Raw genomic sequence first — 24,412 nt, 5'->3', positions numbered from 1 at the left:
GATCAAGAGGATCTCGAAAATTTGTTTTTTTCCCTTTTCAGCAAACACGTTTTCATCATCTTCATCTAAACGGACGCTGCACTGAATTAACGCGAGCGGCAGTCGCCTAGCGTTGCCCTTGGACTCTTTGCGTTAGCAGGCAATCCGACGCGGCGCGCTTTCTATCCGCGATAGATGATAAGGGCCCGCCGGTGTACGTTCCGAGACGGCGCGTACTCTGGACGCGGTCGTTTGTGTGCAGAACAGATACGAAGGGCCGCAGCTGGTGTTTTTCGCAGCGGCTCGACTACGTTTTACTCTTTGGAGAGTCTCTCCGTCTGTTGAAGGCGGCCTAGCACGATCGAAGGCACGGCAGCACGGCCACGTGGATACTCGCTCTCAGCGTGAAAACCTATTCGGTAATCCTCTTCGCCTGTAGTCTGCGCAGTCCTTTTGGTTCAACTCAACAAGGGGGGTCCAGGTAAGTGACAAATGCGCGCCCTGTATTAGGAAAATGTCGTTTACCTCGTCTAATCTCCAACGAAGCCGACTGATTGAATCTAGTTATTATTCCATTGTTATTTCAGAAGGTCTGAAAATCAGGGTTGCCTTAGACACCCGCAGCCACGTGTGTGACCTATTAGTTTTTACTTCTGTGCAAAGAGCTTTGCAGAACCTTTAGACCAATTGAGTTGGACAGTGTTTAGAGGGAAAGTTCTCACGTTATGTCATTCTGCGTTGGTATAGTTCTGGGCTGAAAACATGGAAATTCCGTGGTACTTTTACGTTGAAGTCCTGCGAGCCTTGGTAGATGTCATAAACTTCATAAAAAATTGAAGCAGTGATAGCTAGCGCCCAGTTACGTCCAGTGTGAGACGCAGTGTGTCGCAGTGTGTAACTTGCAACGGACTTTTGCAGAGCATTACTGACGCTATGATTGCGAGAGCTGCGCGCTTTCGATTCCTCATTCGTTGTCTTCTGTATTTCATTTCTTGCAGCAGGCTTCGCTTAACCTGCTGCTTTTGGGTGCTGGTTTATTCCTCACTCGTGCTTTCATAGCGCGTCTCATAAGCATTTCCTCGAGTGTTAATCCTGAGTGTTAACGCCCACGCTTTGTTGATGTCCTAGGACCCATAGCGAACATTTTCAATTGCTTGGCCCACTGTATTATTGGGCATATTGCAATTTCGGCATGAACTTGCAGTTACATTGCAATAACACAGAAACTAACACAGGTTTCCGCACTGTTTATGCATTTAAACAAAGCTTCCCTGTATGTAGGTTCCAACAAGGTGCGTTGTATCTGCCGCAATTTTTCCCTTTCCACCGTGCAGGGTAGCAAGCCAGACGTTTGCTGGTTAACCTCCTTGCCTTTCCTTTGTGTCTGTCTCGGTTGTTTTTGCTCTCCGATGTTCAATTTATATCATGGAATAAAGTATTCTTATTTTGTGATGCTGCCGTTAATGTAACCTGTTAGAATGATGTTGTGAACTAGGGAGAGTAACGTTACAGCACAATATATTTTGCGGGTAATACAATGCGGTTTTGTACTGGTGGCAAAGTGCACATGGAAAGTTGTAATGCAAGGAACTCTGCATTGACTAAATGAACGAGTCTTGGAATTTTAAACGTCGCGTGAAGCAACACCAAAAGAATGTTACGATAGGACACAGTCTCTCGAGGGCCATATCCGAGCATTATATACATATATATAAAATGTGATGCATTGCATCAACCGGGGCTCAGCATTAGTAATCGCTGCCGAATAATGCCTATCGAGGCCGTAGAGGCTTGGGCTAGTCGGTACATACTCGAAGAGAAACAGCGCAAAAAAAAAAAAAAAAAAAAAAAAACATGACAAGAAGACAAGAAGGGACAGACACACCAGCGCTGGTGTGTGTCTCCCTTCTTGTCTTCTTGTCGTGTTTTTTTGGGCTGTTTCCCTATCCTATCGAGGCGTTCGAGTTACTTCGCATACAATCCACACCACAGGCGTAAATTGAAGACAACGCATTCTTACTGACATTTACGTATGCTCACTGTGCCGTGCGCTTCGTCGCGAACCGAAATGATCGAATTCGATAATTTACGTGTAGGTTACATGTGACATAGAAGCAAAATTTACCGCATTTTGCATTCGCAGAGGGATGCATTTGTGATATAGAACTGTCACAATAAACACTTTGCTTTCGCTTAGAATGTTTTATGCATCCACATATTCGCCCCTTTCGTATAATATTATATAGATGATCACCGTCGGCGGTTATAGGATTTCAGGCTCCAATTAATGTGGAGCAGGTCGCAGTGCCACAGCCACTATGTGAATAGCCGGAGGCGTATTGCTTCCGACCTCTCCACTTAGCTCCCATGTAACGCTACCTATACCTACTTACACGGGATATGTGTAGGTAGGTGGGCTACACCTTGTTGCACACGCACTTGCAAGATGTGACTTGATTTCTACACTGGGTTATAGTATAGTCAGATTGTTCGCTTATTTGCCTCAATAACGCATCGGCGGAAGGCCAATTTTATGCAAACTTATACCATTTATCTGCAGTTGCCACGGTTTCAAGTTGTAAAGTACCTTTATAACTTGAAGCTGTGAAACCAGCAGACCATTGGTGTGTCTACAGGGAAAGTCGGCTTTCCTTTGAAGCTTTTTTTTCCCCCTCTCAGCAAATAAGCGAGTAACGCGGCTACCACAATGCCGGCGTGAACGGCAGTTTTGCAAGCGAGTCATCGCAACTGGGCCTCACACTTGGCAGGCGTTATGCGTGAGACCGGTGGAGGGTCACTCGCAAACTAAGACTCTAAAAGTTAACTTCAACATGACGCTTTGCAGACGTTACACGCAGCAGAATTCACGCTAAGGAAGTTCACGTTCAATAGGCGTGACAACGCCTCAGGCATACTCATAGCATGCGAAAACACGAGCAAGATTACGCTTACTCAGTACTACAGGTATAAAGGTGTATTTGGCGAGTGCGTATTTTTGTCTTAATGATGCTCGTTCCTCGCCATGTGGGTTCCTGTTTTGCACTGGCGTCCACCATCATTATTCGCAACTATTCTACGAATCATTCTGCATGGAATAGCTAAACCGAATGGTGATTAGTATGCATAACGCAGGGCAACATTGTGAGCGACGACGTAAAAAAAAAAAATCCAGAACAGTTATGACGCGAAGCACGCGCTCTCTGTGGGCTCGATGTGAAGTCGCGGTCCGGCCACTCGATGATTACAAAAGAACTTCCGTGTATTTGCCTTCGCTTCCCCTTCGACGCTGTTGTTGGTTCTGACGGATCCTTCAAAGCACTCTTCGATCGCAATCAACTCGACTGTGGCTGCAAATATAGAAGAAGCAAAAGGCCACAAGTATTTCAGAGAAAGCGGTCATTATCGAAGTCTTATGAAAGACGACGCGGCATTTTCTTCGGGTCAGCATCCACGGACGCATGATGTATACAACTTCAAGGCCTACACCAAGGGCGTGCCTTTCTCTTTGTTCATTCTTTGGTAGAAAAATTCGCGTAACCAATGTAAACATTTCACCCAGCCTGTAAACTAATTAAAAATTGTAACTGTTTTATGTCACATCTCTATTCTCTTTCTATCGCAGTTTGCGCAGTGCATCAAAAACATAGTGGCCCAAGTTCGACACTTTATTGTACGCGGCTTGCATAATGGCGATACTGGTTCTCAGTGCGGAATCACGAAGTCGCAAGAAATCGAGGTTGATGTTTCTTTAGAAGTTAGGAAAAGTTCGGAACATTGGGCAATATATTAAGGCCCTAGAGCAATGTTATATTACCAAGATTCGTCAGAAGTAAAATTTTTTTTACCTCGAATGCAACGCAAAATTATACAGTATTAGGTTATACAGTTGCCCGAGGAACGAATATTTGCGTTTCACAAGCTTTAATACCAAAATGTGAAACGGCGGCTAACTAAAGCATCTGGTTATAGTTGGCTTTTTTCGTTCTCTTTGCTCATTTGTTCAATTATTCCAGTATGGAGTGTCCTTCCTTTCCAAAATCATTTACTCCCTCTCACTCCAACCTTGCAGTGTCCCGATAGGCACGGCACGTTGTCGTCTAATGATAAGAAACAAATATAGAATACCGATCAATCACCGTGAGTCATTCAGCCCCCATTCCAGTCCACTATTTTTCTCGGTCTCTTTTACCATTGCTGACTCAGGGACGTCTGGTAGCGGTATGTGTTAGTTCTTCCTCGTCTGATTCAACGGGAACGAATGAAACTTGCAGGGGTGGCTCATACTGTTGCACTTAGGCTCGAACGCTCTCTCGCATTCTCGTGCCGTCCAATGTAGCATTAAACTTACAAAACACGTTCTTGCTGCGGAACGGAAGTCATCCGCAAAAATCGTGCTGTGTCATTCATCGGAGGTCCTCGTTTTGACGTCTGTAGGACGACTACTCTAAGCTTCGTGGTGAAAGCTATGGCAATACTATTTTCTTACTAGTTAAACTCTTCCTAGTGTTGTTTCGGAATTGGGGTAGGTAGTATCAGACTATTACTTGTAACGCACTTTTGTGTTGCTTCTCTCTTCGGTAATCATTTCGCCGTGCTATTAAACTTTCTTTTGCGGTCGTTAGTGGATTTCAGTCAACGAACGTTTTTTTCCCCTCCTAGTCCTACACGCTAAACACGGTTTGGAGGATGGTCTGAGTAGACAAAGCTGAGATTGGGATGTGTGTTTCTTTGATACCATGGTTGTGCCTTGCTCTGTGCAACAGTTTGTAGATTAGGATTCGTTGGCATTTTACTACTTAAGTTAAAGTATATGTATATGTATATTTTACTACTGAAGTTAAAAACAGAAAGTATATGTGACTTCATAACTTTTGTTTCACTCATGCCGCCTGTATGCGTGTTCTTTTTTTACGCCAGATGATCTCTACAGCCGTGCTAAATGCGTACCGGTGCACATAAGCAAAATGAAGCTAGCAGGCACGCCGGCCAGGGTTGTATTACCTGAAAAAGTTCAACTTATAAGGCTATAAACTGACTATAGTAGGTTACATATATGTAACACTATAGAACAGACATATAAGACTAAAGGCTATATGTTGTCATGGCAGCCACTGGGCAGACAGCAATAACTGAGCAGGCAGGAGAGAAGCTCCGACTGAGAGGAAGGTCTTCTTAGTCTTCGTCTACTCTCTCCGAAACACCTGCGGGGCGCAACGCACAGAAAATGCACTGAATGAACGCGTAAACATAATCATCATCATCAGTCTGTATTTAGGTTCACTGCAGAACGAAGGCCCCTCCTTGCGATCTCCAATTACACCTGTCTTGCGCTAGCCGATTCCAACTTGCGGCTGCAAATTTCCTAACTTCATCACCCCACCTAGTTTTCTGCCGTCCTTGACTGCGCGTAAATATATAAGACAGTGTAGACTTTTCGTAGAGTACATCGCTTTTTCGCGGACTCGTTTCTCTTGGCTATACAATTTCTACACACTGTCTGTAGGCAAGAATAGCTAATCCAGTGTTCACTGCCGAGAGCGTGAAGTCCACGTGAAGTGCTGTCTTTGAACTACCAGTGGGGTATAGACTCTCAAGTAACACGCCGGTGTTGTCTTACGCGGGCCTGCATCGGAGCTTACTGTAAAAAAAAAGTGATAAAAAACAGTCTGTTTTTGAGTTCTGTAGAGCCTGCCGCGTCGCTCCTTCCCTTCGAGCCCAGTGCGCGCTCCGCAGCTACCAATTTCCGGCAGTCGACATTTTATTTCATCGTTATAAACGTTAGAAGCCTTAAGCGCTACTTTCTGTACGTGCATTTGGACCTGCTGGCAGTGAAAGATTTACGGCGCAAATGCTGCATTTAATGTGACTTTCCTTGGACGACAGACAGCTGGGACAAAAAGAAAGCCCACAATACTTCTACGCGAAACACTACGCTCTAGTACCAAGACTGTTGTGGCTTGTCGCTTCATCTACAAGGGATTATTCACTTGGGACTTCAGCATGCGTCAGCAGCAAAAGCAGGGTCATCGCAGCAAAAGCGATGTGCTCACCTTTGCGGTGAGCACATCGTGCTTTTTTTTCAAGAAACACTTCCAATCAGGTAAAGTCAAAATTGATGCTGTAAATATCAAAATTAAATTTTATTGCAATTTGTGGCTTAAACTACGATCAGTGTCCCCGATTAGACACACACTGGACTGGTAAATGATAGCTATGTTTCTTGCATTTCCTGCTGGTCTACATTCGCCAGAATTAAGCAAAAGATATATATATATATATATATATAATATACTGTCGACACTGAATATCATTTTAAATCTGTACTGATCTACTCTGTTGGCTGGTATGACAGGTCTTGGCTAAAAGCGCATATTGCACCCGACTTACCAAAAAAATTTGCTCCTCAAATGGTTCCAGCCTTTAATATACATACTTGTACTCACGTAGCAAAGCCCCTGCTACGCGCTCTCATCCACAACACTCTGCGTTACCATTTGTCCCTGTGTTTCTTGTTTTGTTTTCTGCGTTTGTACGCTCTAATGTACAAAGCTTACGCTGTGATCAGGCATGTATACGGTGCCGCAGCGCAATCTTCAAAACAAGTCAAGGAGAAAGAAAGCAAGACAGAAATAACCCTAAGATGGAGTCATCAGATTTCGCGCCAAAAAAAAAAAAAAAGAACACAGCACCACGTGCTTATCGGCGAGAGAGATTCACAGTAAGCATATAGATATTCTGCTTTGGGGCCGTTGTGCCTGGAAGGTCAAAACGGTGACGACCGGGGCATGGCAGAACTCTCCACATGCGGCCGTTATACTTTCCCACCGATATTTACAACGGAGCAAGCTCGTTCGTCTCCAAACCTGTTCTCAGTCGTGATTCCATCAAGCTTGAGGCTCGTTTAGTGTTTAAATTTTTGTTTTCTGAAGCTTGCTGTACTGTTTCTTTCTCGTTTATTGCTGCTCCAGCATTAGCTATAAGGCACTACTCAGGTGGGAGAGCGTCTTTCACTAATCTCTCATCTCTCACTTCAGCCGACGAAGTCTGCGGGTAGTCAGCGATAATTACCTTGAGAATCACATACCTGAAGCCTAAGAACCCATGAACACGCAAGAATCGCTCACATACACACACTCGTATACACAAAACTTTCCTCTGGGCAGTGTCAAGGAGGTTCGTTTCACACATTATTCTTGTTTTCTTTCCTTGTTACCTTTAAGTTTTGTTTATATATATATATATATATATATATATATATATATATATATATATATATATATTCGTTTTTTTTCATGTCTGCTTGACCGCTTCCCTACGACATAGCACACGCTGAAATCAGCATGAATGATATTTATTTGTCCGTGTGACTCACCCTCGCTTTTTCAGCAATCTATTTATCGGAGGGAAGTTCACAAGTTCATTTGAGATCTGAGCTGCACCGAAGAGAGAGAACGAGAAAGAAGGAACACAAACACACGTACACACACACGGGTGCCATAAAGCTGAGTATTCAGGCTAGAAGGAAGTGGGGTTGGAAGAGGGTACCGGCAAATAACGTAGACCATAATAGGACCGAGAAAGTCGTCTGCTTGTCAAGCTTCGTTTGGTGGAGGGAGAGTTGTCCGTTAGGTCAAGCGCATGCTTCGGCGTCGGCCAAGCAATGTACTTAGGGTGCGCGTATTCGGCTTCTTTATGCTCGAGTGACACGTGACCAATGAGTAACACACGAACGGTAGAGACTCAGCTCGTTCGTGTTAGCAACAACCGGTCGCCAAGAGAGAGAGAGAGAGAGAGAGAGAGAGAGAGAGCAGAAACAAGAATCCGTGCATTAGCAGGCTTCATACAGCCGAGGAGACGGTTACGCAAGGTAGCGATCGCGGAGAAATCACTGCCAATCGCGCGATTGCGTTTCATGCGGCGTTAGTGGGTGTGTGTGTGTGTGTGCGGCGAGTCGTTGGAAGGCGCTGCAACCATTGTCGTCGTCTCTCCGCTCTTGTGCAATTTGAATGCATCGGACCGCCACCGTTTGAGGAAAAGGTTTCGTCAGACGCGTTTAGTTGGTAGCCAGCGTTGAAGCGGACGATATCTGAAAGGTATGCCTCTTGCGCAGATGTACGATGTAGTGCTGTCATTGTGTGTCGATGCTGGCCACCCTGCTTTTTTTGAATGCGCTTGCGAGCGAATGGTGCAGCAGCGTTAGGACACGACTGCTTGATTGTTAAGTATGCAGCTATATTCCTATAACTTGAAAAAAAAAATGTGCTGAAAGGTCTTATGTGCTTGCCGATACTGCCCTTAGCTGCTTCGAGAATGCCATTGCCATCACGGGTAGCACCTTCATATATTTGTTGAGGTCGTTATTGTCATAATTGCTAGGTTTACCTGTTGGCAACATATGGCAGTGTACTATCGACCAAACAAGTTTAGGGACCAAGGGATCTGACAAAAAGCTGAATATCTCCGCATCCTCAAAACGCAGCCTGGTATTCCCATTTCCAGCTTCTACTGGCATATCCGAGCAACGTTGTGATGTACGGTTTTACTGGCTACTTTTAAAGGCTGCTCGGATATTTAGCGTTTTCTGAGATCTCGTGGTCCGTAAACTTTTTGGTCGATAGTACGTGCATGCGCATCTGAACAAAGGTGCGCATGTGCGTAGTAGCAACGTAAAGCCGCTTAGCAATCGCTGATTGTCTTATTTTGCTAAGTTTGGTACTGGCTGCATGCAGTAACTTGTGAGAAAGTCTTGCTTGTTTTTCTGAAGGGTACAAAGCGTCATGTAAGCTGAGCAATGGATGATAGCTTTACTCTGGAACCTCGCCTACAGGATTGCATGTAATATTATTAGATGTAATATTCTCAGAGGCCAGTTGATAACAATCCATATTTTTCTTGAGCCGCACACAGCAGAAAAACAACATCAATTCGTAATCTGTGAGGTGCTACAAAAAAAAAAAACGAAGAAAAAAAAACACTTTCTTGTAAAAAGTATTGTTGATCATGCCGGCGTGATTTCATAGTTTTCGTTTTACGGTGAAGAGTTCGTTTCTGGACGTTTGATACCACTTGTAGGGGTGACATCTTTCTCGAACGATCTTGACAGACGGTATCAAGCTTGTGTAGTCAATAGAAGTAGCAAACTGCTCGACAGGCCACACTGGAATCCTACAGGCAAGCTGCAGTGCATGCCGTGACGAATATGCAATATTGCTGAGAGTAGTTTTCACTTAAGTAGAAGATATTACCGGCGTGAGATTTCCGAGACGATCAATACTGACGGACAAGTTTTCAACAGCGGCTGCATTTGTTGAAACATGAATGCTCATTTTGGCAGTCTACATTTTTTTTGGCACCGTATACAACTTGTTTTGGAAGCAAAGCAGCCCATCGACACAACATCGTGGAACGGGCCAAGTTATGGTCGGCGTGTGCAGGTAAATTGGTAGAATTTTCAAACGCATAGGATGGAACAAGGAACATGAAAGTCCTGCTTCTATTGAGTTTATGGGCAGGATACTGGTGTTCTAATGCCACCTTCTTGTCAATAACTCATTTCAGTTTATATGAACGGCAATTCGGTCAGGAAAATGAATTTTACTCGTGTGCAGCATAACTACCCTATTAACTCAGTGAATTTGGCGTAGTAATGGTTAGCTCATCACCTGTTCGATCTCGGCCGTGGTGGTCGCATTTTGATGGGGGTTAAATGCAAGAACGCCCGAGAGAAAAAAGCAGAGTTAGGTGCACGTTAAACAACTCGAAGTGGTCAAAATTAAACCGGATTCCGTAACTACGTCGTGCCTCATAATAATATCGTCGTCTTGGCGTGTAAACTTTTTTAGCGTAGCGGTACGCTACAAATGCAGCACTACAGCATCTTGCAGCATAATTTTTTGGTGAAGACACTAGCAAAGTGCAAGCAATGGAAGTGTGTAGAAATTGGGAAACATTTAGGGAAATAAGAACGATTACCAGAACGCCACTGGTATAGTATGTCATGTCCGTTCCTGAGAGAATTATTGGGTATGAGTGCGTAAATTTCGTACACTAGCTGCTCCTGAGAAACATAACGCCGGGCGAGCTACAGAGTTGGTAGCGGTACCTTCGAAATGGGAATCCGCCGCGGTAGCTTAGTGGCTATGGAGTTGTGCTGCTAAGCTCACGGTCAGGGGTTTGCTGTGGCTGCCGCAGTTAAATGGGGGCGAAGTGCGAAGTGCTCGAGTACATTGACAGATTACTGTTATAAAAGCTCCAGGATGGTCATGATTAATCTGGATTTCCTCACGACGGCGTGCCTCATATTGAGGTATAGTGCTATGGCGTGTCTTACCCCAATATTAAATTTTTATTTGCAAAGCATGGCACATCCATGAGGTGGCGGCTGCTGACGCGCGCAGGCGACGGTACCGTGACAACCGACAAATTATGCGATTGCAAGGCCGCAATAAAGAAGTTTAAACTGCACAGAGATTGGGAGTGCGACGGAAAAACCGCAGCTCTGGTAGGTCTGGCAGAGCTGGGAGAACCGTTCATGAAAAGATGCTGCCTGTCACAGTAGGAGTCAATTGAAAAAAAAAAATAATGACAGCGGCTTGAGGTACAACTTTGGCTTCTGGTAGGGGACTTGAACTCGGTTGGTATTGAGACTGCGTCAAGCCACGGCACCTTCCTTGACCTCTGCGCTGGAAAACAAGCTAAATTGTGCTATGGCTGTCGCGAAAGGTTTTGAATGTGGCCTTCTAGCTTTTAAACGGCGATATATGTGATGACCAGGTGCACCTGTGCATGCCAATTGTGACCGCGTTTGAAGCCCATCGTGAGAGGCCGAGACACTCATGTACGATGCGCTTCGGTGTGCATGCTTTTTAGTTTGCGGGAAGTTTGTATTACATAATTCCCTCAAGACGTCAACATCGTAGCGTAGACTCTGCACTATTGTGGTTGCAAGAATGCTTCGGTTGCACCATGCGGACTCAGTGGGCTCATTCAGCCCAAATATTCTGCAGACGCTTAGAGGAAGCATCTTACCGTTGAATAAAATTACCAGCTGATGACAAGCTCCGCGGATATCGCTGCAGCAAGTTACCCCACAGTAGGTTGTCCACTCACGACTGTAACAAGTTTCGCGCAAGTATGACTTCATTTTCAAGTTTCGGCAAGTTTCTGTCAGTTTAGCTGTGTTCTAACTGGCAGGTGAATCGCTATGAACTACTTGCTTCAGGCTCTTCGCTATACGTATGCGTAACGTTATCTTGTTTTCAATCGCAGGCTCCTGCCAAACTGGGTGGCGTAGTGCGACTCCTCCTCACAACTAGTAGGGAACGGCCATGAGGGTCTCCTGGGTTTTGTTCATCGCTCTGACTGCTGTGCTATGGTACCTATGGCCACGGCTTCCGCTGCTTCCGGGCATTGCCCACGGTGTCGGTTCCCTGATGCTCATGATGTGTGCGAGTTACTTTCTCGCAAAATTCCTCTGGGGAATCGCTTGCGTCCGCCTGGTGAGCGGATATGGAAAGGCAGTGCTTATCACCGGTGAGTAGCCAATGGCGTTATAAGAGCTAGTTGGTTGGTAGAAGGGCGAAGCACGTTAGCAACGTAATTGGGCCGGCAACAAGGCAACGATATCACGAATGCTGGACTACAGCTGACATTCACATGACACAGGGCTACAGCAGTGGATTATGATGGATTGATGGGGATTATGCCGGACGTAGCCTTGTGTGCGGTAAAGTGTTTTGTAGCAAAGGTTTCTTCCTCTATCTTGAACGCAGTCCGGCCAGAACATCGTTACAGTGTCGCAACATTTCGTGAAATCACCACGTCTGTGAATCGTTTACGACTTAACCCCGAAATTTTGAGCATGTGTGTGTGTGTGTTCATTCTGTTGTATCCTTTTTATCTTTTTGTCTCTTTCTCCCCTTGCCCTATGTAGAGTAGGTAACTGGGCTCAGCCTAATGTACCCTATCTGCTTTTCTCTTATCGCTTCGTTCGGTATCTTTTTGCGCTTACTGGCTTACAACTTATGTGCTCACTCCCATGCTCGCTCCAACTTATGTGCCCGTTTATGACGCCAGAGCTCCGCCATAAACAAAGGAAATCATTCGCGCGGTGTAGTCACAGCGTTGAGAACTAGATAGGCGGGACACAATGTTTTACAGCGAAGCTATTAAGGGCTCACTCTTCTATGGTCGCGTCCGGATATAGAAAAAAAAAAACTCTCATTGGCCGTATGCTGTATCTGCGAGTGAAAGCGCGCGAGGGCGAGGGACGTGCGCTTTCACGGGGGGCGAACGCACGACGGAGAGCAAACGCGACTTCCCAGTGGAAGGGGAGTGGTGGGCGAGGAGGGCATCGAGGCACCCTAGACTGTGCGTGTGCGTGCCCGCTCTCCCACTGCGGCGCATGCGCGCAGCCCTGCCGGCCTCTGCCGCCTGTGCCACCGACTCTCTCTGGGCTTTCGCCCGCCTCTGCCCTAAGTGTCGACAACGGCGTTTAGCCTTTCCGTCTCGTAGACATCGTGCTAGCGCTCTTATCAGTTGCCCTTACGACTCGCCGTGGACCGGCCGCGTGCCGTTCGTTCGGAGGAACAACGCAACCAGCGACGGGGAACTGGCAACTCAAACTTCCACGCGAAAGGAGGACAGCGGGAAGGCAGCGTGGGAGGGAGGGGTTGCGGCTTCTGCTAGGCGAGCAACTTTGCGCGGGCAACAGGCGGTCGCGCGCACCGTATCTTGAAAGCGATCTGCAACCCGGCTCCTATCTTTGTATGCGTTGTGCTTTCGCCACTGAGTTTCCGTTGAAGCGATAGACCGCATGAACCTTCGCCCGCTGCTGCTGGCGCGCTTGCTCACGCCAGCGTTTTGACAGCGGTTGTGTGTGGTCACACAAACAACGCGCAGAACTGTTGTCGACGGCGGCGGCGTTTTGCCTGAGTTCGCACCGAACGCGCGCGGGCTTGGTGACGTGTTTAGGACGAACGTGCCAACCTTGCCGTACACCCTATGGCGGTGTACCGTAGCGACCATAAGGCCATGGTCCCTGTGGTCACTGAATAAATGAAAACCACCTGATCATATATATTTATCATTCTTAATTAGTTCAAATAACCAATTACACTATCGCATCTTAATAGTCATAATTGGAAATACGTAATTCCCACGATAGTACAGCTTCGCTGGTCTTCCATCTCCGCCCCAGTGGAAGGGCTGACAGTTTATCACTCTTGTTTTTCTTGCACTGTGCAGGTTGCGACACGGGTTTCGGACACCTGCTGGCTAAATCCCTGGCCAGGGACGGCTTTCTCGTCTTCGCTGGCTGCCTGGACGCTAACGGCGAAGGCGCGACGTCGCTCAAAAAGCAGGCTAACGTCAGGGTCCTCCAGATGGACGTCACAAAAGATGCGGAAATTGACGGGGCTCACCGCGTGGTGACAGAAGAGCTTGGAACACGCAGTAAGGGAGATATCGGCTTCTTTGATTATTATGAGTCTCTTAGGAAATTACCATTTACGTTGGTGACCAAACGGCCGTATAGCTTTGTAGCTATTGCAAATCGTTATAGCGAAACTTAAGTTGTCTGACTCCTTCCACCAACTGGTTTCTTTCGAGAAGAAATTCTTTATGAAAAGTAATGGACAGAAGAACACGTGCATAGAAGAACACGTGCATATTGTATGCACAGCTCAGTGAAGTCAATGCACTTGGAAACGCAATATTCTTCATGCATCAAGTAAGAAACAGCGCCAGAGTATGCACAGGACCAAACTACGAGTAACAGGACAAACACAGGGCGCTGTTACTCGTCGTTTGGTCCTGTGCATATTCTGGCACTGTTACATACTTGATAATGAAGAACCAACTAGCCCCAAAAATACGTCCTTACCAGTTCTTCATGCAGAGCTAGAGCTTCAAATATATATTTAAAAAACCGGTGAAATTAGGCTTGTTTGTTAATTGATTAGGTTTTCTGGTTTGGCTTGGTTGGTCGGCCACGTCGGTTGCTTGGTTGGCTTTATTGTGATAGCAATTATATGGACACTCTAAGCGGATTTCTGCCGTCGCCGTGAGGTTCCGTATAAAGTCCAAGGCCGACAAAATTGTCGATGCGCGCTCTATGCTGTATGCGCGCGTGAAAGCATGCGAGGGACGCGCGCTTTCACGGGGAGCGAACGCACGGCGGAGAGCAAAAGCCCCTTCCTCCTTTGAGCGAAAGGCCGTGGGGGGATGGAAGGGAGGGAAGGGGGGGGGGCGACATTGTGCTGAGGCGCCAAAGGCTTATCTTGCGACCGGGAGCAAGGGGAACTGGCATCTCGCAGGGGAAAGGAGGAAAGCGGGAAGGCAGCGCGAGAGGGGCTTCTGCTCTGCGAGCAACATGCCTACTTTGAGCGATCGGTGGCCGGTCGTGCGCGCCGTATCTTGAAACGATCTGCAACAAGACCTTTGCAGGCGCTGTGCTTTCGCCGCTCAGTTTCCGTTGAAGTGATAGACCGCACGAACCTTCACTCGCTGGTGGTGGCGCGTTTGTTCACGCCAGCGTTTTGACAGCCGTTGTGTGCGGTCATCGGGTATGATCTATTCATGTTTGAATGTGCGCGCATGTTTGTTAATTCAGTTAGTAAGCGAGTTTATGCAGTCGATAAAACTACTGCCCTTACTCCGTGTAACTCTCTACTAATTTACTATCGCAATTCATGGTTCGCCTGTCGGGCGAAACTGCGAATGCTTTTTTGGTTGGTGGGTTAAATAATAGTTTAGTTGATTAGATAGATCACAAGTTTGTTCCAGATGGCTTAAGCCTTGCGTAATATAGGCGGGAAATGTTTCTTCTCAAGTGTCTTATGCCGTAGCTCCGACGGCGTGCTACCCGTTTACATCGACTGAATATCGCGCATATTTGCTAGCCAGTAAAATGCCACACTATCTTCCGGCCTTCGGCAAACGCTAGGTTGTAGCACACACAGATGCTGAAAACCCCTTCTTCGCATTCTGTAATACAGGCAGGCCACTGCGCTAAAACCGGCGGACGTGCGCCATCTTAGTTCATGTTTATTTTCCGCTCTGCGGCCTATGCTAATAGAATGATCCAACATGCTTAAACCCCCCTTCCCCCCGAAAAAAAAATTACTTGCTCATCTTCGCATTGGACAAACGTGCTATCGCTTGATGCTAAAGCACCGGGAGGACCAGATAAAGTACTCCGCGTCACCCATTTCGATGCACTTTGTGCTCAAATTCGACAGTTTTACAGTCGTAATCAAAACGAAAGCCGTGTTTTGCTGTTGCTGATACGTAATAACAATTATTAATCAGCGCCCTCCCGAAAGGCCAGTTTCTTTTTGTGCGGGCTCCTCGAGTCATATTGTCATATCGAGACATACTTTACCCCGCATCTCCATCAAAAATGTAACAAGTAAAGCGAGAGGTAAAATATTTATTTACAGGAACCTATATATGCACGCGTACAACGGGCAATGTGGCGAAATCCCCACACAGGCCGAGGCGCGCCTTCATTGTCTTCCTTTCGCTGTGTCCTCGCGCGTGCGTTTGGGTAACGGTCCCGTGACAATATTATAAGGGAAACAAATGAATTATTCGTGAGATTTCGTGAGGTGCCAAAAGTTTCAATAAAGAGAAGAATCGACGTCAACGCGATGGCAGCGCCGTAATTTGCCATGCGCAATGTAACCGTCTAATTAGGCCTCGCTGTGTGATATGCTGGCCTTTTGTTCAGCACGGACGGTATACAGAGCGACGGTCCCATTAAAAGCGTCGCCCCCTGTTTCTATCCTGATGGCACCAGGAAGAGTATTTTCATTGGTCTGGGAAGGGCTCTCTTTCTAAGGAACCAGTATAACCTTTTTCTTGTAACTTTATTCGGTAGTCAGTGGATGGTGATTTTTTTTATGCTTTTCAAGAATTCTGGGGATGACGTTTCTTAAGTTCATTGGCTCATGAATTACCACACGTGCCTGCACACAGCAGGACGATCACTATATTCGTCTCGGCGAATATAGTGAACGCATCACCTCGTGCGTATGTAATGCAATGCTGTAAAACTGCAATAATAATAAAAACCTAGCAACTACAAAAATACAGTTTGTAACTGCAGTGATAGTCGCGTTCGCGTTCGTCTACCGCATTCATAAACTGCGTTCACGTCTCCTTTTCCGCACTTGCCGGAGAGCATGGCTCACGCCTAACGGCGCTCGCAAGGATATGAAGGAAGCTCCGCGCTCCACGCTTCGTTGCCGTTCGAGGAGCCATAAGTGGGCGACGACGCGTTCAAGTGGAGCGGCCGACGCTTCCTTGTTGGAGGGGGAGCAGCTGTGTCTTTCGCGGGCGCATTTTGCAGCTCTACCGATGGCGCCCTATAAACGCGAGTGCGTGTCGCTGCTGCAATGGGAGATTTTCAGCGCGACAGCATGGCACTGCAACTACCCGCCGTGGTTGCTCAGTGGTTGTGGTGTTGGGCTGCTGAGCACGAGGTCGCGGGATTGAATCCCGGCCACGGCGGCTGCGTTTCGATGCGGGCGAAATGCAGAAAACACCCGTGTTTAGGTGCACGTTAAAGAACCCCGGGCGGTTCAAATTAATCCGGAGTCCGCGAGCCTTATAATCAGATGGTGGTTTTGGCACGTAAAACCCCATAATCTATTCTTTTAATGGCACTGTAACTATGAAGGAGACACTGAAATAACGCAAGTGCCTGTTGAAGTAGTGTCATAAAACATATCTCCAGTGAAAGACAAACAGAACGAAGGAAGGCAAAGCATATTGAAAAAAAAAGTGATTTTCGAGATAACGATTTCGGGATTGTCGATGGCTGCCCCTTTTCACATACAATGAATGCGCAAGGAAAATATAAGTGAGTACACTTTATAATGTTGTAGAAGGAGGAATAAAGTCAATTGAAGCTATTTAGAGGTTCTTTACAAAATCAGAGATAAGGGCACAGCAGGCAAGTTTCCAGCATCGTCGATGTCAGCAAGCTTGTGCCCTGCTCTCTCGAATGTGCGCAGAGCGTTATATATATATATATATATATATATATATATATATATATATATATATATATATATATATATGGCGTAGCTCCGCTATATAGTTGTTTATGTTCCTGTGATGGATAAATTTAACAGTATACGCGACAACAGTGACATGAACAATTCAAAACCACGAAAAGGATGTGGGTTTCAATATAATCATAATCAGCCCATTTTTATGTCCACCGCAGGACGTAGGCGTCTCCCAGCGATCTCCAATTACCCTTGTCTTGAACTAGCTGATTGCAATTTGCCTCCGGAAATTTCCTAATTTCATCAACCAACCTAACCTGCCTATCCTCGAACGCGCTTCCCTTTCCTTGATGATGATGAGGATGTAATGCGAATTTGCATTAGGAGAACCCTGTATTGTATACTGTGTTTGGGACAGCTTTGAAGTCACTGTGTGCACTAAGTAGACCAGAACGACAAAAAAATCTTCGCGATTCCCGGTCGGACTTTATTAGAGCTTTTGATATCAATACTTAAGCACTTGCATCATACTTAATCGAACTGTCACGTTTCAATTAGAGAAGTCGTGCCTCGATCACAAAAGTTCCTCGAGAAAAGCTGTCACGGCTTTAGCGTCTTTCGGCGGTGCTACAGCTGCCGTAAATCGGGCTGCCACATCCTGAACACTGTCGGATGCGCGTACATGAATCCCTCTTGTTGGCATTTTGAGCCAATCAGGGACGGCGTACTCGCACTGTGAGCCAATCGGGGACGACAAAATGGCGAATGTTGGCAGTGTGGCGAGAGTTGACGGTGTCCGTATAATGGCACCCTTGGCCGACCCAAGGGTGCCATCACTTGCCCCACTTGCCCTCGCGCGCGACCGACGACTCAGTCGCGAGCGCCTGCACGAGACGGCCGCCAATTCGACAAGTTGACGTCACTCAAGCTCCCCGCATGTACTACGCGCCTCGGCAGGTATGAAATGGACGAGTGCCAGGGAGGATGGCTGCGTCAGCATGCTTAAAATCCAGTGTGGCCGAGAGCCGTTTAGGCCCGTGAGTTCTTGCAACAGACCGCGCAGCGGGCAGCTAAACCAGTTGCGGTTTAGTATCAAATGCGCACTTGACGCAGTTTTACATGCCAAGGAAGTCGTCCGAGATTTGTTCAAAGCAAGTTATTAGAAAGGCGACGTGTTGCCTGTGTTCTATAACTGCTATAGGAAGTATGCACTGACGTCATCCAGGTCGCCATATTGTTGCATAGCCAGCACGGTGTAAAGGTGCGCCTTGTCTAGCTCCGGTGATTTCCAGCCAGCACCATAGTGGACGCTGTGAATAGGAATACAAAATGGCGTAAGTGGCGCCAACGTGTCGACTGCTCCGTAGATAACATGAATGTTTCTAGCTCATCAATGTTACTCTCTGGGAAGCGTTGGTACAGTGCCTGTTTAGAGCAAGAAACATGCATGCATGACTACAACTGAATTAAGTACGGAAACATTCATCTTGAAAACCTTTTTTTACCAACGTCGGCGAACGCATTTTGTCACTCGCAGAGCTCTGGGCTGTGGTGTGCAACGCGGCCATAATGAACAGCGGCCTCATCGAATGGTTGACCATGGCTAGCATCACTCGCATCTTTGACGTCAACGTGTTCGGCGTGGTGCGTGTGGTCAAGAAGTTTATGCCGATGCTGAAGGAGAGCCAGGGACGAGTAGTCATCGTCACCAGCAATCTTTGTGAGTGTTGTGGTAATAAGAAAAAGCGACGGTAAATTACTCTCTCTGATCTAACATTATAGAAGGTTACTTCTGAAGTGTAATGAATGAAGTTTACTGCAATTTTAAAAAAAGAAGGAAAAACGGGAGAGACTGTCGAAGACGTAATTTTATTTCGTGCGGTATAATGATTTCAAAATAGTACCTGACGAAAATACAGAAGATTAGAAAAATTAAAGCAAAATGTTAACAACTTTGTAACTGAACACCAAACATATATATTGAATTGTTAACAATGAAAATGAATTTACCGTGAACATATACAGGAAAGCTGAAATATAATTAAATTGTTTACTGGAGTAGTTAAATTTTTATTTACCAAAACGGCATATTTATTTAAAGAACGAGATATGTCTTTTATAATGTTTGACTGATTTAGGCACCCATGTAGATGCTCTTCGCAGTATTGCCTTATCTTCTTTTCTTGAAGAGCTGTATACGGGGCATAGAACAATTCATGTTCCTTTTATAAGTTTTTTTCAGTTTGTGTAATGACATTGAATGCCTCTGTAAAGAGCACGCTACAATGTGATCAGCTGATTTTTAATTATGGTTGTAAAAAGACAACGCTAATTCAATTGTTCTAGCGGTATCTAGAACAATTGTTCTAGATACCGCTAGGATACCCTTCCGGTATCCACCAGCTTACTGTGACTGTGCTGCGTGTGCCGCGCAGGCCTGTGACTTTTTTCTGTAATGTCAACTAGAATATCGGCTATAGCCGTTTGCTCTCTGATCCACACCTCTCTCTTCCTGTCTGCTAACGTTGAGCCCGTTGTCTGAGCCATGTTATTTTTATTTAATTTTTTATACCCACTCTAACTTATGTCTCTTAACGTCAGGCCTAACATTTTTTGTTTCATCGCTCTTTGTACGGTCCTTAACTTGTTCTCGAGCCCCTTTGTGAACTTCCAAGTTTCTGCCCCATATGTTAGCACCGGTAGAATACAATGATTGTACACTTCTTTTCTTTTCAACGACGGTGGCAAGCTCCCAGTCAGGATTTGGTAATTCCTCCCGTATGCACTCCAAGCCAATTTTATTCTTCTGTAATTTGTTTCTCGTGACCAGGGTCCCCTGTGAGTAACTGACCTAGATAAACGTACTCCTTTACAGACTCTACAAGCTGAATGGCAATCCTGAATTCTTGTTCCCTTGCCAGGCTATTGAACATTATCTTTGTCTTCTGCGTATTAATATTCAACCCCACTCTTACACTTTCTCGGTTAAGGTCCTGAATCATTTGTTTAAGTCGTCCACATTGTTGCTGAATAGGACAATGTCATCTGCAACCGAAGGTTGCTGAGATATTCGCCGTTGATCCTCACTCCTAAGCCTTCCTAAGAGAAGGTAAACAATACTTCACTTCATAATATTCTATATTGGCAGTTACCAAAAAAATTGCCTTAATCAGGGACCATCGCATTTCTGGTATGGGGTCAGTTCGAAGAGTGTGAGAAAGAATTTGTCGTCTCCATGCAGACAAGCTGCACGTTCAGCGTGAATGCCTCGTATGCGCAATAGTTCCGCAAAACCGTTCTTTTGGTTTAGGAATAATGATTGTGCCACACAAAGTGGCCAGCTGAAAATATATTCTGGGGATGCCATTCATTGTGTAATCGAAGAATAAATAACTGGTTTGGTATATCAAACGGCATTTTCTTACTTATTGCACACATCGTTTAGTTCGTTTAACTGCTAAACAGTGATATCCATGGTTTTGACATTCGGAACTTCGCGACTCACGCGACCTTGTTACTGCGCACGATCTTGTTACTGTGGTAAAAGTTTTAGTCTTAGGATGTTTCTACGTGAAATTTCTCCGCTTTTCTGCGACGTTGTGGCGGTGGCAGAATCGTGTATGAAGTCACTGCGCATTCTTTCCGCCATGCATCTCCCACTTTTAAGGTGTACACGCGCGTGACCAAAGACAAGCCACAGTCAATTCGACACTTACCTCTGCTAATGTATGCATCATCTCGAATTTGGAAGTTGGTTACAGTAGCTCGCAAAAATAATTAGACAAACAGAGACACAACAACACATAATAAATTATTCATTCCTTTTCCATTCGCAGCTTATTTCACGCTGCCATTCACAACGCCTTACGCCATGACGAAGCACGCGGTGCTGTCTCTGGTCGATGGTTTGAGGAGAGAGTGCCATGGCAAGGGAGTCGACATTGTGGCAGTTGAACCACTGACCTACAGGTAAGCAGTGAGCTCAGTATGATAGTCAAATCTATTCTGGGCATCACCTTCTCGAATAACGGGCCAGCTCAGGTGTACTGAAAGTACTCGAAATACTAAATTTAGCAGTCAATCTGGAGCTGCTTGCGTTAAAGCTGCTACAATAGGTGGTGTCGAAAACCCGGCATCTATGACGTGTTTGTGGTCCCCGCACCCGGTTTCACCACATGCAACAAGCAAAAGCTTGGCCTTCAAGATCTACATCTGTTTATTCAGAGGGCGACACCACTGGGTATTCGATGTGGACACCATCAAGTGATATCGAACTGCAAGTCACAGTCAGTGACTATGACTATATATATTCTAGACAGCTTGTGAGTTATAAGTGTACCTGAGGCGTGCAGAACGCAGGCCAAATACACAAAAGAAAACGTGCTTTCGTTCATAAAAAGTCACATTTTGGAGTTTTATTACGCCCATGCGATCAAAAAAGGAAAAACGAACTGATACGCTGCACCTGGAACTCCATCTGGTTTAAAAGAAAGAAGACACAAATACCTTGAGCTAGAATATCCTGAAAATATTTTCCTCCAGTGACCGAACAGAGTATATTTCCCTTGTCTATCGCAGGTCCAAGGTTACCGACGCCGTAGGCTCCCTCGATGCCGTCGAAAAGGAATTCAAGTGCCAGCCTGCCGAAGTAACGGCTGGCTACAACGCGCAAGAACTACATGACTGGACCCGCTCAATGAAGGCACTCTATGATTGGAGGATGAAGGACAACATCGAAGATCTGGTCGACCAAATGATCCTGGCTGTCAGGGAGAAGCACCCGAAAACGCGATATCGGACGATGGCCTTCTTTGACTACGCTTGGGTTACCTGCCTGAGGATGCTACCGGCCGAGGCGGTGGACTTTATTTTACTCTGGTCGAGAAGGATGGCGTTGTGGAAGAAGTGAGCGTGTAAACATTCGCGGCTGCGTTACCAGATATCAAAGGGTGCTTCTTGGTGGAACTTGTGTCGGCAAGTCCTTCGCTTGTGCAGTCGCAGTGAAATGAGTGAGCAGGTTCGTGCTGACTGACTCGCTACAAGGAAGTGCTGGATGCTCTTTCGCACAAGCGCACAAGCTTCCATTCCGGCTTCATCGTTACAACAGTTCACAACACAACTTCGTTGACATCACGTGCCAATTCGTCGCATATGCGGGTTCGACGAACACATGCGCGAAAACGTATTCCGCACCAACGAACTAAAGGTGTTGCAGTTGAATTTGAAATTTCCCAATGTGTCATGTTTTATCTCCTCTGTTGAAAGGAATTTGAAGTTTCCATGCAGGAGAATGTACAGTGTTCAGCTATTAAATTCGATACTCGGTAGGCGCTGGGGACACCGAGCATTGTGGTGTAGGGTGAAAGCGCTCCCTTTTGTGACGCGCGGTGACGGCATTTGGCCCCTCGAGCGATCGCCCAGGACTCACTGGTGGCGCAAAAAGCGCCGCAGTCATGCGCTTCGAGTATCGCGTTTTATTCGTTGAGCACTCCATGAGAGCCCCTTATGGTATATTTCTGATTGACGCTCGAACGCTGTTGAATTTTGCGCTGAGAGTTAAGCGAAAACTTAGAAACGGGGACGCTGCGTCAATAGAAAATGTCACAGTTTCGCCCTAAGGGCGAAGCAATGAATGCGATAGCAACACAGCAATGTCAGACGAAGTAAGGTGAGCGGCTTTGGTAGCAATATGAATTGTAGTAAACATGAGCTGATTAAGTAAGCAGGTGTGCTGCGGCGTAAGTAGACCGACATGAAGAGAGACTCGATGACCATGAGAAGGCGCGTGTGAAACGGTGGTGTTGATGAGAAGCGCTTCCCGTGGGCAGCACGTGCGAAGGGACACACCTGTAGCGCTGCACTGCCGATCCGGGCAGCATTGCATGTGTAGCGTGCGTTGGAAAATGTGGTCCGACTATTACTAACTGAATGAACAAGCGAGGTGTGAGCGCGCACAAACAAACATGAATAGATCACACTGAATGACTGCAGACAACGACTGTGAAAACGCTGGCAGCGAGCGCATACGCCGCAGTGGGCCAAGGTACGTGCGGTCTATCGCTTCAACGGAAACTGAGCGGCGAATGCACGGCGCATAAAGGTCAGAGCCATGTGGAGATAAGAGACGGTGCGGGCGAGCGAGGAGCGCGGTTGTTGGCAGAGCAAAAGTGCGCCCCCCTCCCCCCTCCCCCGCTCCCTCCGGCGCTGGCTTCCGGCTTCCTTGCTTGCGCGTGGGAGATTGAGTGCGTTCGCTCTCCGTGATAGCGCGCGTCCCCGCACGCTTCCGCTCGGGCATACGGCGCGCGGCGAAGATTTTATCTATCGGGAACCTCACGGAGACGCCGACGGCAGAAATCCGGTTGAAGTGTCCATATAATTGCTATCGCAATAAAAGTAAGCACGGGAGTATGTCTAGAAAACACACAATACGAAGTTTGGTTTCATTGACTGCATCAACTGTTCCAGTGTCTTGTGAATGCAGAAGACACCAGGCGCTTTTTCGTGATTAACACTGGTTAAATATTTTTGGGTGCCTTGACCACCGTAACACTACATTAAATTTATGCTAATAATTTCTTTAAGTGTCACATATGCAACCAATATTGTTCTGTGACAGATGTTGTTCAACGGAATACTATGGTCCCCGTTTCAAACATTTTTCGCATAATTGTTGCAATGGCTTCTCGTGGGATGGTTTGAATTTTATCTCAAACTAGTTTATAAGACTGCACGATTGTGTATTAGCTGTAGGATGTGTCATTGCAGCATTCCAATGCGAAAATCAGTTTATACAGGGAAGGCAGCCTAGACTAACCTTTTACTTATGAAGGAAACCAGATAATTTTTATTTGAAGAATGTAGTAGAGTCAGTAGCAAAAACATAGTTGTGGCAATCAGATGACAATGCAGCGCTGATTTTTGAAGCTGCGTTAAGTGTATCTAGTCCACGCTGCATGCGGCAGCAACAACTCCATCTTTTTACTCCCATGTCCTCCTCCCTCATGGTAGGTTAGCTAACCGGCCTCACTCTCGGTTCGCCTCCATACCTTCCTTTCACCACTATCTCCAATGACATTTCTCACGCCTGGACACTGTCGGGATATGGGGGGATGCCAACGGCCCTCTGCCTCGACACACCGAACCCCGCGGTTGGCGCATGCCTGCGCATCAACCGCGGTCCGGTACAAGCTCGAGGAAACAATAGACGACAACCACGTGTACACTCGGAAAGCATTTATTACGACTGCAACTAGCACTTCGAGCTGGCCAGCTAGCTATAGTTGACATCACTGAGGGTTCCCTCGAAGAGAATAATACACTAGGTAAAGAAGGGCTTCCGACTTACCAACTGGGGAATACGGGGGGGCCGCGGCGTTTGCCGCGGCAAGAACGCGGTTGACTAACCACGTGCGGGAATA

At 46.4% G+C, this 24,412-nt stretch overlaps 1 protein-coding gene across 2 annotated transcripts; it reads left to right on the top strand.

Moving 5' to 3' along the window:
• Nucleotides 1-283: 283 nt before the first annotated feature.
• Nucleotides 284-24,081, top strand: LOC119464196 (retinol dehydrogenase 7). Of its 2 annotated transcripts, XR_007463679.1 has the most exons (7): nucleotides 284-464; nucleotides 11,273-11,511; nucleotides 13,225-13,431; nucleotides 18,532-18,714; nucleotides 20,831-20,963; nucleotides 21,573-22,594; nucleotides 23,389-24,081. XR_007463679.1 is itself a non-coding variant. In XM_037725060.2 (6 exons), the coding sequence occupies exons 2-6, from the start codon at nucleotides 11,307-11,309 to the stop codon at nucleotides 21,901-21,903; spliced, it is 1,059 nt and encodes a 352-aa protein (XP_037580988.1). In that variant the 5' UTR covers nucleotides 284-460; nucleotides 11,248-11,306; the 3' UTR covers nucleotides 21,904-22,934. The 2 variants fall into 2 exon arrangements, 1 of the variants encoding a protein (XP_037580988.1); XM_037725060.2 differs by lacking the exon at nucleotides 23,389-24,081 and having other exon boundaries at nucleotides 284-460; nucleotides 11,248-11,511; nucleotides 21,573-22,934.
• The last annotated feature ends 331 nt before the right edge of the window (nucleotides 24,082-24,412 follow it).

This window comes from Dermacentor silvarum, chromosome 9 (genome assembly GCF_013339745.2).
Source record: "Dermacentor silvarum isolate Dsil-2018 chromosome 9, BIME_Dsil_1.4, whole genome shotgun sequence".
Lineage (NCBI taxonomy): Eukaryota > Metazoa > Arthropoda > Arachnida > Ixodida > Ixodidae > Dermacentor > Dermacentor silvarum.
Note: the sequence above shows the minus strand (reverse complement) of the source record. Positions and strands in the feature narration are given on the sequence as shown.